General features: G+C 43.2%; 1 protein-coding gene across 1 annotated transcript in view; it reads left to right on the top strand.

Annotated features, from left to right (window-relative positions):
* Positions 1-8189, top strand: part of Mgat4d (MGAT4 family member D) — a 30572-nt gene extending 22383 nt beyond the window's left edge. Inside the window, exons 8-11 of the mRNA XM_041663337.1 lie at positions 918-1032; positions 2500-2630; positions 7982-8089; positions 8181-8189. Coding sequence (XP_041519271.1) covers positions 918-1032; positions 2500-2630; positions 7982-8089; positions 8181-8189 — 363 coding nt within the window. The remainder of the gene's footprint in view (positions 1-917; positions 1033-2499; positions 2631-7981; positions 8090-8180) is intronic.
* Positions 8190-13340: the final 5151 nt, after the last annotated feature.

Below are 13340 nucleotides of genomic sequence, written 5' to 3' on the forward strand. Positions count from 1 at the left end.
CGGTTCTTGTTTGTGCCCTCCTGATGTGATTGATGTGGGATACGCCTTAGTCTAAGGATCTCACGTCGTGTTTGTAAAATCAAGAAAGATAGCTTTTGCCTCACCTGCTTTCCTTCTAAGGTTCCCGCCATAATCCTTCCGACCTGCCAGGGGTGGGTGGGGATGGGCAGCTCCTTCCTGCCACCTCTCACAAAGGCCCGTGGGAGCTCCAGGTAGAGCCTGGCAGCACACCTCAGGTGCAGAGCAAGTCTGTGTCTGCTTCTCTCCTGATGTTTGTGTTTCTGCCCTAAATTACTGTGCTGAAGTCCTAGTTCTCAGACGTGTGACACGAGGAGGTGGGACCTTTGGGGTGTGATTTGGTCCCGAGGACAGAGTCCTGATGATGGATTGGTGTTTCCAGACAGACGGTTTCCTCTCTTTGTCAGAGAACACAGTGAGACCGCCATGAAGACCGGGCCTCAGCAGCCCCCTTGTGAACTGGCACCTGGACCCTGGACTCCCCAGAGTCCAGAATCGCTAGGATTAACCAACTTTACAAGGCTGTGTATAAGCCAGCCTGTGAGATCGTGTTCTAACAACCAGAAAGGTTAGATCATCTTAGTTAGAAGCCAAAATGTTGATGAGAATTGAATTGAATGCAAAGGAGTCTCAAAGAGGACTTACGTAGAATGTTCTGGGTCAGCATTTAGGAAAGAGAAAGACACCTTTAGGTCTGATTGATCTCATAGCCAGAGAATGAGCTTTGTCTAACTGAAAATAGCCTTAGTGGATCGAACTGAAGATTATTATCCTCTCAAAAACATTTCCAGTGTGCTATATTGAAAGTATTATATTTTGTCTTTGAGATAATATTAATTTAACGGAATTCATTGGCGGTATTAATGCTGGGTTTTTTTGTATTTGCCTTTTTTCTCTAGCTAGAAGACGATATCATAGCAAGAAAGATGTATTTTACAAAAATGAAAGATTTTGTAAATAGTCTCACTTTGGAAAATTGGTTTTATATTGAATTTTCAGTACTTGGATTTATAGGTAAGCCTAGTCTATTGTGTTGAATCATGTTGGATTAAGATCACTCTCTTTTCTTACTAAGGTGAGCTTGTTATGTAGCTCAGGTTGGCCTTGAACCCTCAATCAGGCTGGACCTCAAAATCTTAATTCTTCTGCCTCATCCTCAAGTGCTGGGATTATGGGTGTGTGCCAACATTCTCTGCTTAGTCTGCTTTTCTGTCTGTCTGTCTACCACAAAATAGTCTTAAAACTTTTAAAGAACGTATCAAATAGTGTGTTATAATACTGAGTGGAGAGGCATGGCCTGATTCCTGTATGGATAATTTGACTTTAATGGTCAAGCCAGACTGACAGACCTGAATTGTAATTCAGTTACCATATCTTGGTCATTTTTTCTAGGTAGACAATATAAATGAGCAAATGAACATGTGTACACATATTATAAAAGCATAAAATTGGGTGCTAGAGTATGCGTGTGTTTCAGTGACAAGTATGTGCTGTCCCTTTTCCATGCAGAAGGATGTGAGGGTCCCTGCGGACAGTATGTTCTCAGCACATGCTGGACTCCAAGTCCTGTCCTCATACCCCAACCAGCAAATTCAGGGCTATGGGAGTGTACTTAATAATGGTACTTAATTTCCAATATGTCAAAGTTGCTGCTCTTAATATAGAAGTGACGTATTTCAGCTTCACTTCCCATAGTTACTCTGGGGCCAGAAACACGATCATACTAAGTAGGACTTTGCAGCTTGCTAGTAACAGAAAAAGACATAAAATGACCATTTTCGTCATTCAACTCAACACCAGCAAAATACAATTGTACATTTCATATTAAGCGACCCACATAGCCTCAAAATTCAAAGCAAGTGTAGCATGTGTCCATCCAGCTTACTAATGGGGCAGCCATCTTATGCTACATCCTTCAGAGCCAGCTGAATCCTTCTGCTCAGTTTCCACTTTTAAATTCAGGACTCTGCCTCTTAGAGAGAAAAAACTAACTGGGCCTAATCAATCATATTTTTAAAATACACTCTATCTCTATAAATCTAAAATACTACTCTGTCTTATAATCGCCTGATTAAACAATTTTCAAATTTTGAAATATAGAATATTTTAGTAAAAAATTAGGACCAAAGGTTGCTCTGTGGTAGGTTCGTTGAGCGCTAGCAGGGCCAGGGGAAGCGCTCTGAGAGAGATGGTGGCCTTCTCACACTTGCCAGTGAGTCACCTTTCCTGTGACTGAGACACACGGTCTGTGCGAGGTCAAAATGGGCTTCCTGAGGGCAGCTGGATGGAAAGTTGTCCCTTTGGAACTGCTACTCCTTAACACATTCTGAAGCAGATGTGATGCTTTACATTGCTGTCTCTCACCCACGGTGATGTGTTAAAGGGCCTTGCTAAACAAGAGAGTAGCCGTGTTCTCAAAACGCTTGTTCCTTTGCTCATGTCACACACATGTTCCACAAGTTTGTTTTTTTTTCTCCACAGGAAAACTCTTTCATTCAAAGGACCTGCTTGACTTTGTCCATTTTTTCTTGATGTTCTACAAAGTGAAGCCCATAGATATGCTTTTAGATGACATCTTCCTGGTGAAAATGTGCAACTGGGGAGAGCATATTGTGAGTGTCCCCCTCTCCTGGTGAGGGTGTGCCACTGGGGAGAGCATATTGTGAGTGTCCCCCTCTCCTGGTGAAGGTGTGCCACTGGGGAGAGCATTTTGTGAGTGTCCCCCTCCCCTTAAGAGACTGTGCAATTGGGCAGACCCTGCTCAAGTGTCCCCCTGAGGGTGTGCAACTGAACTGGGGAGACCCTGCTCAAGCGTTCCTACAGAAATGCCAAACAGACTGAGAAAATTCCAGCATGTTACACAATCACTGCAATATTTTTATTACCAAAAAATAATGATATGCGTGTAACAGAGCTTTAAGCTTCTGTATCCTAACTTTTGCTGACCTCTCCACAATATTAAATGAAATAATGAAGATTCACAATAATGCTGAAATAAATCACAATATGAACAAAAAGATAAAAAACAAAACAGCAATACCAATAAAAAACAAATCCCTAAAACAACAGCAAAAAAAAACAGAGGTAAACAAACAGAAAAATAATAAGACATATATGCAAGCATTTCAATGTTTGTGTTAAGTGTAAATTGTCTAATCGCACAGATTATCAGAATTTTTTTTTAAAGTTACAGCTAGTGATGTGTGTGTGTGTATGTGTGTGTGTGTTCAGTCCAAGTGTATGGTGCAGATTTAAAGTCAGAGGCTAAAAAAAGTAGACCAGGCATAGTGCAAGCCCTCCAGCAAAGTCGGGGTAGTGCCCGCACAGGTGCGATAGTAGACCTCAGAGCAATAAAAAACAGAGCAGGAATAAATAAATGTGCTCAAGCTAGTCCTGTGCCCTGGGTGGTTCCACAGACGTCCCTCTGCGGACAGCCAGACTGCGGGTCAAAAAGTGAACTGATCTTAATAAGTTACTAAACACTCTGATAAAATGAAAAGGAAGACAAAGGCACCAGCCTTAGATTGAGAAAATATGGTGACAGAATTCGCAAGCCTTAATAGGAAAATGAAAGCTAAACCTCAACTTAGAAAGGAAAGGGCTGCTTAGCAAGCCTCTCGCACTGCCAAACTCATCCGTGATGGAGCAGAGGACCTGAATAAGCCTACATGAAAGACAGAAATTCAGTAAATAAATAAAGCCCTCTGAGAAGGAAATGTCCAAGTCCTGGTGGTTTTGAAAGTGAGTTCTATCTAAACATTTAAAGAACAAATAATAGCAATCAGATGAGGTTTACGTTTTTCTACCCTTTTTTTTGTTTGTTTTTTGTTTTTTTTTAATTTTTTAATTTATTTATTTATTAAAGATTTCTGTCTCTTCCCCGCCACCGCCTCCCATTTCCCTCCCCCTCCCCCAATTAAGTCCCCCCCCCAGCCCGAAAAGCAATCAGGGTTCCCTGTCCTGTGGGAAGTCCAAGGAACCCCCACCTCCATCCAGGTCTAGTAAGTTGAGCATCCAAACTGCCTAGGCTCCCACAAAGCCATGCAGTAGGATCAGAAACCCATTGCCATTGTTCTTGAGTTCTCAGTAGTCCTCATTGTCCGCTATGTTCAGAGAGTCCGGTTTTATCCCAGGCTTTTCCAGACCCAGGCCAGCTGGTCTGCGGTGTGTAGGTTTGTCACACCCATCCATCCGTCTTCACAGAGTCACACAGAAGCCTTTCCTGTGGGACCTTCCCAGGACCCCGGGCACCTTGGGAGCCTGAGCTGGAGCTGCAGCCTCGCCCTTGGTTTCGAGTCTTGGGCTTTAGTGTCAGAGCCTGAAACCCTTGGCCTGAAATCTGCTTCCCAGGCTTGGGCTGAGTGAAGAAGGCAAGATGGCTGAGTTTGTGCTGGGGCCCTTCAGCATCTTGGGCTTCACTGGTCGGCTTGGACTTCCCAGGGCCTTGATGGCTCCACACACACACACACACACACACACACACACACACACACACGGACTGCCTTCGTGTTGTTATCCTGCCCCTCCTTCAGGCCTTTCTTCCATGCTTCTTGGCAGAGCACATTCTCCTCAGAAACTCCCAAGGGATTCCTGTCGTTGTGGCCGGGTTTCTATTCCTATTGTTTGCTATTTCTGTGCTGTTTTGGGGATTGGTTATGTGTGGCGTGGTTCTTCACCACGTCTGCACGGTAATTTGTCCATCCCACAGCACCTGAGACTTTTAGAATGCTGTGCTAAGTACTGGAGCCAGGGTCTTCTCTGTGCTCAGCAAACACACACTTCAGCCCCAGAATTTTAAAATACTGAACAAGAGGAGGCCATTCCAGCATGAGCCTGACATGAAAACCAAAGGGGATACAAGAAGGAAACTCAGGTCAGCACTTGGAGGGTCAAGGCAGGAGGGTCATGACTCGGAGACAAACCTGGGCTGCAGAATGAGGTTGAGATTGAGCCGAGCTACACACACACACACACACACAGAGAGAGAGAGAGAGAGAGAGAGAGAGAGAGAGGATAAATTTCACATGAACATAGCTACAAAAATCCCCAACTAAGCACAGTGAACTAAAACAAAATAGTGAATTAAAACTTAATTTAAATTGAATGAAAATTAAAATTACATACAATGTAATCTATGCATTTAAATTTTTAAGGAAGGTCTGGCCAAAAAAAAAAAGCTCAAAGATGGAGCACTTGCCTAACACGTATAGCTCCCTAGGTTCTTACCAATCTTGCCACACAGCACAACAAAACCCAAAAATTCCCAACCAAACAGCAATCTTAAGGAACAAAGCCACATGCTAAGGTCATTCAAAGTGCAAAAATCAGAGAGATGGAATAGAGCAGAGCTTGGGCTCCAGCAAAGGGAGACACACCTGTGGAGTGAAAGAAACCCTCCCGAGGAGGGCATGGTTTGGAGCAGGAGGATCGGATCTGTAAGCCAGAAAGCCTCGCTTTAGATCACAATTGTTATGCTCAGTCCCTGGGGACCCCAAAAGACAACCGGGGAGACCGACTCACCAAAATGAAAAGCAAGGTTTATTGTGTGCATGTTCCAAGCCGGTAGGGACCTGCTCGTCAGCACAGTAGCAAGAGGCGGTCCCCTGCCCTTCTAGAGGACATTACTTGAAGGCAAAACCCAGAAAAGTTACCTTAGCAGGGTGTGTGCTGGCAGGTTGGAAGGTTAGGAATTTCCTTTGGATGGTCTGTTCCTGGCTGGTGCCTGGGTAGTCTCAGTTTGTGGTCTTTCTTATACTCAGGTATTGCCTTAGGGAAACTACTGAGACCCAAGCCTCTGTTGAGCTTGTCATGGCTGGGTCCTACAACAGTATGTAAAGGATTTGTAAAACCTAGTAGCAGTTTTTTAAAAAGTCTCATTTTTAAAAAGGTTTAGGGCTCCAGAGCAATGGCACAGGATGTCGGGGTTAAGAGCACTTGTTCATGCAAAGGACCCAGGTTTGGTTCCCAGGGCCCACGTGGCTCACAAGGCTTGTCACTAAGGGTCGAGGGATTCAGGGTCCTCTTCTGGCTCCGTGGGCCAGGTGCACATGATCTAAAACAGACATGTAAAACAAAATAAATCTTTGAAAACATGGACAAGCCCGAATTAACATGGCATTTAATCTCTCTTACTACCTGTGTAACAGATTCAGTCAGATTTATCAGCAGGCTGTGCGGGGGTGGGGGTGGGAGTGGGAGGGTGGGGGGGGAGGAGTGGGAGGGGCTGGCACGCCACATTGCTTTCCTACTGGAAAATTTCTTTCTTTTTTTTTTTGGTGGTTTTTATTTTTGTTTTGTTTTGTTTGGGGGGGGTTGTTTTTTTGTTTTGTTTTGTTTTTCGAGACAGGGTTTCTTAGCTGTCCTGGAACTAGCTCTGTAAATCAGGCTGGCCTCGAACTCAAGGAGATCCGCCTGCGTCCGCCTCCTAAGTACTAGGATTAAAGCGTCCTCCACCACTGTGGCCCTACTGGAAAATGTCTAAGACTATGTCAAACATTTCATATTTATTGACATATTTAACTCTTTGAGCATTGTATTCCATGTTAATTTGGTTTCAGACTGAAGTAACAGAATCACTAAATTGTTTTTCCATTATTATGATTCCTTAATAAAATATTTTCCTACACGTTACAGTTGGGCAGAAACACATTCAAATAAATTCACTGGTTATTTTTAACCTGTAAGTGAAAATCTGAGGCTTACTTTTCTGAACTTAAATGATAATAAATGATTCTCAAATAGTGGTCAGGATCATTTGGAATGTTTGCTTTTAGGATGCTGGGATGGCACAGGCGGGCCACACCTCGGTTCCGGTCTGTTCTGAACAGCCGCGGTGACTTGGTCTCCCATTCCGTATTTTCGTGGCTGTCGTTTGAATGGTTCTCCATCAAGTATCATGTAGACTTCGTACTGCACTCAAATTCTTTTTCCGCTTCAGAAGAGATTTTAGAGGATCTGGTTGGACGCAGAATTAATGAATACAGAAAGACAAAAGTGTGATCATGTTCTCTGACAGAATTGTGTAGACAGGAAAGCACCCTCTCCCCTCAAATCACTTACGCTACTGAAAAGAGAGCCGAGCCCGTTGAGTGGCCAGCTCCTGCCATCTCCGCACTCGGTAGGCAGCGGTAGGAAGACTGTCTTGACTGATGGAGGAAGGTCATTGGCTAATAAAGGAAAGGAACTGCCCTGGCCCATTTTATTGGTTAGAGGATAGGTGGGAGGAGTAAACAGAACAGAACGCTGGGAGGAAGAGGAAGTGAGCTCAGAGACTCCACAGCTCTGCTCTCCGGAGCAGACGCCTCAGCAGAGACACCATGCCCCGCTCCCGGGCAGACACACGCCATGAAGCTCTGACCCAGGATGGACTAGGCTAGAATCTCCCCGGTAAGCGCACCTTGGGGTGCCATACACAGATGATTAGAAATGGGCTAAATTAATATGTGAGAATTAGCCTAGAAGAGAATGGGCCAAGCAGTAATTAAATGAATACAGTTTGTGTGTTGTTATTTGGGGGCATAAGCTAGCTGAGCAGGCGGCCGGGGTGCTGGGGACGCAGCCCCGCCGCTCTTATTACTACACTTGACCTCGGTGTCAGGGTGGGCAACCTGGGCTACAGAGCACTGAGATCCTATCTCAAAAGGTCAAACCACAACTACAACCAAAAAAATAAATAAATCTACTTTAAAAAGAGAGAGAAAGAGGAAAGGCAAGCTGGTAGAACACAGCTTGGCTTTGCGGGAGGTCCTGGAACTGCACACCGCCACGAGGCTTTCCTAGATCCTTCTCTAGTGCTAGGCTATTCTTATGTAGGAAGACCCCAGAACGGAATATTGTGTGCCAAATTTTAAATATTAATCTAGAACTCTGAACAAAACTAATCTAAAAAGATGCTATGGGGAGTAAATGTGGTAGAAAGCAATACTGGGGTCTGTGTGAAGATGGCCGCTTGCCCTTTCCCCAGAGGAGCTGCATGCAGCGCAGGAAGGAAGTCCGAGTCCAGTACAGACCGTCTCTGTTCCAGCACGTGGGCATTCACTCGTCGTTTCCTGGACGAAAACAGCACCTCAAGGTAAGAGAGCGCTGGCTATTCTTCCAGAGGATCCGGGTTCAATTCCCAGCACCCACACGGCAGCTCACACTATCCGTATCTCCTGTTTCAGGAGATCTGACACCCTCACACAGACATACATGCAGGCAAAACATCAATGTACATTAAATAAATAAATAAATCCTTAAAAAATGATTCTGAGATGGAACTTGAGTAACCTAGCCTGGATGAACTTAGAAGCCTTTAGAAAGGGGGAGGTCACGGCTGTGATAACCTGCCTGTCACCATGACGTTTACAGAGCTGTCTTCCAAGAACCTGAGTCATCTACCAGGGTAAAAACAACAACACAGTAGCTGTCACTATTTTAGTCTAAAAGTAAACATTATTAGCAAGACCATTTCAGAAATGGAAACCCTTGTAAATGTAATCAGTATGTTTATTTAAATAACCATTGACCTCATGAAAACACCCAGCATCGTGTAGTGTTAGTAATTGTTACATTCGCCCCAGTTTTGGAAGCAGTGTTGTTGTCGCTGTGACAGGATACCCGAAACAACCAACTTAACCCCCGGGTAAGGTTTGTCTTGGCTCACAGTTCCGGGGGTCAGTCCAGGCTTGCTCAGCCCTCTTGCTTTGGGTCCATGGCGCAGACATGTCATGATGCAAATACAGGGCAGAGAAATTGAGCACAGAAGGAAGGGTCTGTGTCTCAAGTACACACCCCCAGGAGCCCAAATTCTTCCCCTGGGGTTCCATCTCTTAAAGGTTTCACCAGTCTAGCTGCCAGAGCCCGGTGACCAAAGCTTCACACAGACAAGTATTTTGAAATCTTTCGTAGTGGGTTTCTCCACCAATGCAGTAAGTCAAATCAAGCTGAACTAATAATACCAGGTTTAATCAGAGCAAAGCAACTCCTGGGGACTCCCAGAGAAAGTAAGCAGGAGAGAAATAGCCTGTAAGCATGGTCTTGAGTAGCTCAGGGGAGGAACCAACCCTTGGCAGCTTTCTGAGAGGGTGGGGTTTGGAATGGGAGGAGTGGGGTTGAGTTCCCAGGCCAACGTGGGGGCTGGGTTTGGAAAGGAGCCTGAGCTGGAGATCCCCAACACACGCGTGCACCTTTGGGGTGTTTACCCAAACTATAGTAGCATCTAGTTGAAACTAGTATCTAGGAGAAACCAACAGGTTAGGTTGAGATTTTAAATAGTACGAGTTTAGTCGTAGTGACTACGGAGTGTGATCCTGGGGGGCCCCACACTCTGCTTCCTCCATCTGTAAAACCAAGAATTTAAATCATCCAGAAGACTCCTTACCACGTGTTACCACTGAAACACCATCAAATGCCTGAAGGGAAGCAGCAGGCGCACTGGAAACCTGTCTCCGCAGTCTCATTTTGGGTGAGGTTGTAACAGGATTCTTTTCTCACCTTATGTATTTAGTCTGGTAAAACATTTTAATCTAGTTGAGCAGTGGTGGCACACACCTTTAATCCCAGCAGAGGCAGGTGAATCTCTGATTTCATCACCATCCTGGACTACAGAGTGAATTCTAGGACAGTCAGGGCTGCACAGAGAAACCCTGTCTTAGAAAAGAAGAAGAAGAGGAGGAGGAGGAGGAGGAGGAGGAGGAGGAGGAAGAGGAGGAGGAAGAAGAAAGAAAAGACAAGAAAGAAATAAAGAAAGAAAGAAAGAAAGGAAGGAAGAAATAAAGAAAGAAAAGGAAAGGAAAGAAAGAAAAGAAGTGATATTTTAATCTAACCTTGGTAAGTCATGATGGATTAAAATGAGTGAGTATATAATATCTTATATTTAGATATCATAGTCTTGGTGTTTTCCCCCTACCCTTCACAGCATGTAAGATAGTCGTAAGCAACAATGTAGCCCTCTACCAAATCGAATATATTTTTTGCATTTCTAACAGGATATTTTCTACTAGGATTTTCCGAAATCACACAATTTTTTAAAAAAATTACCAGACTCATTTTTGGGGAAAAGGCACAGCAAGAATTCGACTTTCTCAGATTATACTGGATAGCGATTACGTTATACCGTTTTAAATCAAGCCTTCAGTAGCAAGTGAGTATACATATTTGATCTGTCTGCACAGTTACCAGGTGGCTGTTCATCCCATCATAGAAAAACCTTACACCTTATATGGGTTCAAATTTATTACTAGCGATCCCTTGATGTTTTCTGCTGATGCTTTTCAAAACTGTGTGTCCGAGGTAAGCTCCGGAACCACAGAACTTTTAAGCACACAGTAGAGCTACACTGTAGGTTTGTTAAGAAATCATTTCGTCTATGCTCACTAACTCATGGCACAAAAAGTTATCATATCCTCTTAATGATGAATCTTAGCTTTACAGCTGTTTGAAATGTGGCTAGACCTTCAAATTCAATAAATGTTCTACAATATGTTTATAACAAAACCTTTTCTTTTTGTGTTAATGAAATGACAATTTCTTAAAATTACTACAACATGCTCAACAGGGCGTGTGCTTTTCTGTAGTTGTTAATGCTGTGTTTGTGTGATGCCCTTCTCCGTCTTCACAGTGATCTGCACACCGCTCCACTGACTTTGAACTTAAGTTAAGCAATGATTTTTTTTCTCTGCTGTTTGCGATAAGGTCTCACTATGTAGCTCAGGCTAGCCCCAGTTCCGATCCCTCTGTCTCCGTCTCCAGAGTGCTGGGATTGCAGGTGAGCATCGCCAACAATTAGCTTTTTCAAACGGATGGACTGTGTGCCCTGCCACGTGCACTGCTGCAGGCCTTGCTGCATGCATTACTGTGGCTGCAGCTAGCAGGCAGCAAGTAATAGAGGGAAAGGATGAAAATGCATTCGGTAATAATTATTTAAGACTCTGCCCTTGACTTTTATTAAAGAACCAAATACATTTTTTGTCTTTTCTTCCACGCTGCCATGCTTTTCTTTTTCTTTTCTTTTATATGTAAAGATATGTATGACAATTTTCCCTTAGAATGTGAGGGTAGAAAAATCATTTTCCCCCAATTTTTTGGCCCACAGGCTGTGTTTGCTACTATCACACAAAATTCAAAACTATTTTTATGTTAACTGAAATACCTACATTATTATATACTGGTAGCTAAATTTCTGTGCTTCATTAAATTTTATATTCAATCTAGGAATTTCATAAATTATTACCCTACATTTCTACAGATGTATTTACATTTTAAATTAGGTTTTAAATGTGATTTTCCTACTTTTTTCTCTTGAGGGGATTTTTAGTTAGCATACAAATGGGATTATTATGGCATCTTTATGCATATTTTATTGCCCTTGTTTCCCTTCCCATCTCCCCCCCCAACTCCTGCCTTGGTCCTCCAGTTCCTCCCTCCCCATTTCTCCCTGCCCCTCTCTTGTTTCATGTCACCTGCATTCACAGTCTTTTTCTCTCTTTCCCAATCTCTCCTGTCCTTCTCATAGTCTCTTCCCTAGTACAGTGACGTATGCCAAGTGTCTTTCCTATGGCTGCAATGATCATTTATGTAGACGCTTTCCCAGGAGCCCTGGAGATGAAGGAGGTAACTTAGCAGTCCAGTCTCACTGATGTTGGCATAACCTACTACTAACACAAGTGATGACTTAGAGACTCAGAGATTTTGTTGGTGCCAAGTTATGTGTTCTGCTTCAAGGAGGTGGTGTGATAATATCAAGGTGAAGATGATAATTGAGTAATATCAGGAAATTACTGCAGACATGACTATAGCCTTACTAATTAAAAAGTTCTTTCTGGGTGTTACAGGTTTCTTTTTTATTTCAGGAATATTGAAGATAATAAACATACAAGAAGAAGCTATGTCATACCTGATCCCCTGATACGCCAGTTTCTAATGATACCTTTCAGAAACCAGAAGCAGGGGATAAATTATCTAGAAAAGGAAAAAGCCGTGAACACAGTACTTGAAGGCATTACATGACTTCTCATGTCACGCCAAAAATAGAGCTTTCCCCGGGGAAATTTTTAGCTTAAAGAGTTGAATTTTAAACCGGTACAATTAGAGACATTACTAGCCTGTTAGAACTACATTTTATGACGGAAACATCAAGGCCATCACACAGACAGAGCTAACAGCTCAGAAGTGTGCAACGGCCATGGGCAGTCTCTGTGAGAACTGAGCTGTGTGTTGTGATCAATTTGTAAAGATATCCGAAGAAATGGAAAGCATAGATCCAGTCTGGTTTGCTAGTGCCACCATGTCTTCTAGCTGCCTTCTAATAAAGACGTTTCATCTGGAAACCCACCCCCAAGTGCCATGTGGCTCAATCATCAGATACCTTGGTATGTGACATATTTTTGATAGTCATTCATTTCTAAAAATGTCACAGTTGGATCCAAGAATTGTTTGGAAGTGTTTATCTGGAGAAGTTATCTTTCCATCTTTTCTTTATTGATCTCTGATTGCATCGCTGTTATGAGGAGTTTTTCCATGTGATACTATCTGAGACCTCTTGTGAATTTGAGTGTTCCATAACTTAGACAAGAATACGTGGTCCCTGCATGTGCCTTTCCCAATGTTGCATTCACTTATTTTTGTAGATGTTCATTTTGTAAATTAAGAATGCCTTTTAAGGGCTGGAGAGATGGCTCAGAGGTTAAGAGCACTGGCTGTTCTTCCAGAGGTCCTGAGTTCAATTCCCAGCAACCACATGGTGACTCACAACCATCTGTACTGAGATCTGGCGCCCTCCTCTGGCATGCGGGCATACATCGAGGCAGAATGTTGTATACATAATAAATAAATAAATCTTAAAAAAGAAATAACTTTTAAAAAAAGAATGCCTTTTAAAAGTATTCCGAATTGTTGGAAATAGAGTTCGCTGCTATTTAAGTCTTTATAGCCCCAACAAATTTTGCATCCCTCAGTTTCTTATAGGCATCTCTTAAGGAAGTTATTCAATAGTAAAATATTCCATTTACCTTATATATTTTAAGCAGTAAGAGATAATTTTTTTCTTAAACTTTAACCAAATGTTACAGCTTAGCTTTGTGTGTATATACTATAACCAGGTATGTGTGCATGCCCTTGTGTGGGCAGTGCTCGAGAATGCAGGAGTGCTTGCTCACGTATGTGCATTCATGTGGAGGCTAGAGGCCAGCATCGGGTGGCATTTTCAGTAGCTATCCATCTTGCTCTTTTGAAACAAGTCTCTCACTGGGAGCTCGGGTTCATCGGCTCAGCCAGGAGACTAAGCTATCTTGCCAGTCCAGGCGTGTTCACCTCAGCATGGCCTGTGACACATGACAAGTTCT

The sequence above is a fragment of the Microtus oregoni genome, unplaced genomic scaffold (assembly GCF_018167655.1).
Source record: "Microtus oregoni isolate MIOR12 unplaced genomic scaffold, Mior012 000014F_ref0000157, whole genome shotgun sequence".
Classification (NCBI taxonomy): Eukaryota; Metazoa; Chordata; class Mammalia; order Rodentia; family Cricetidae; genus Microtus; species Microtus oregoni.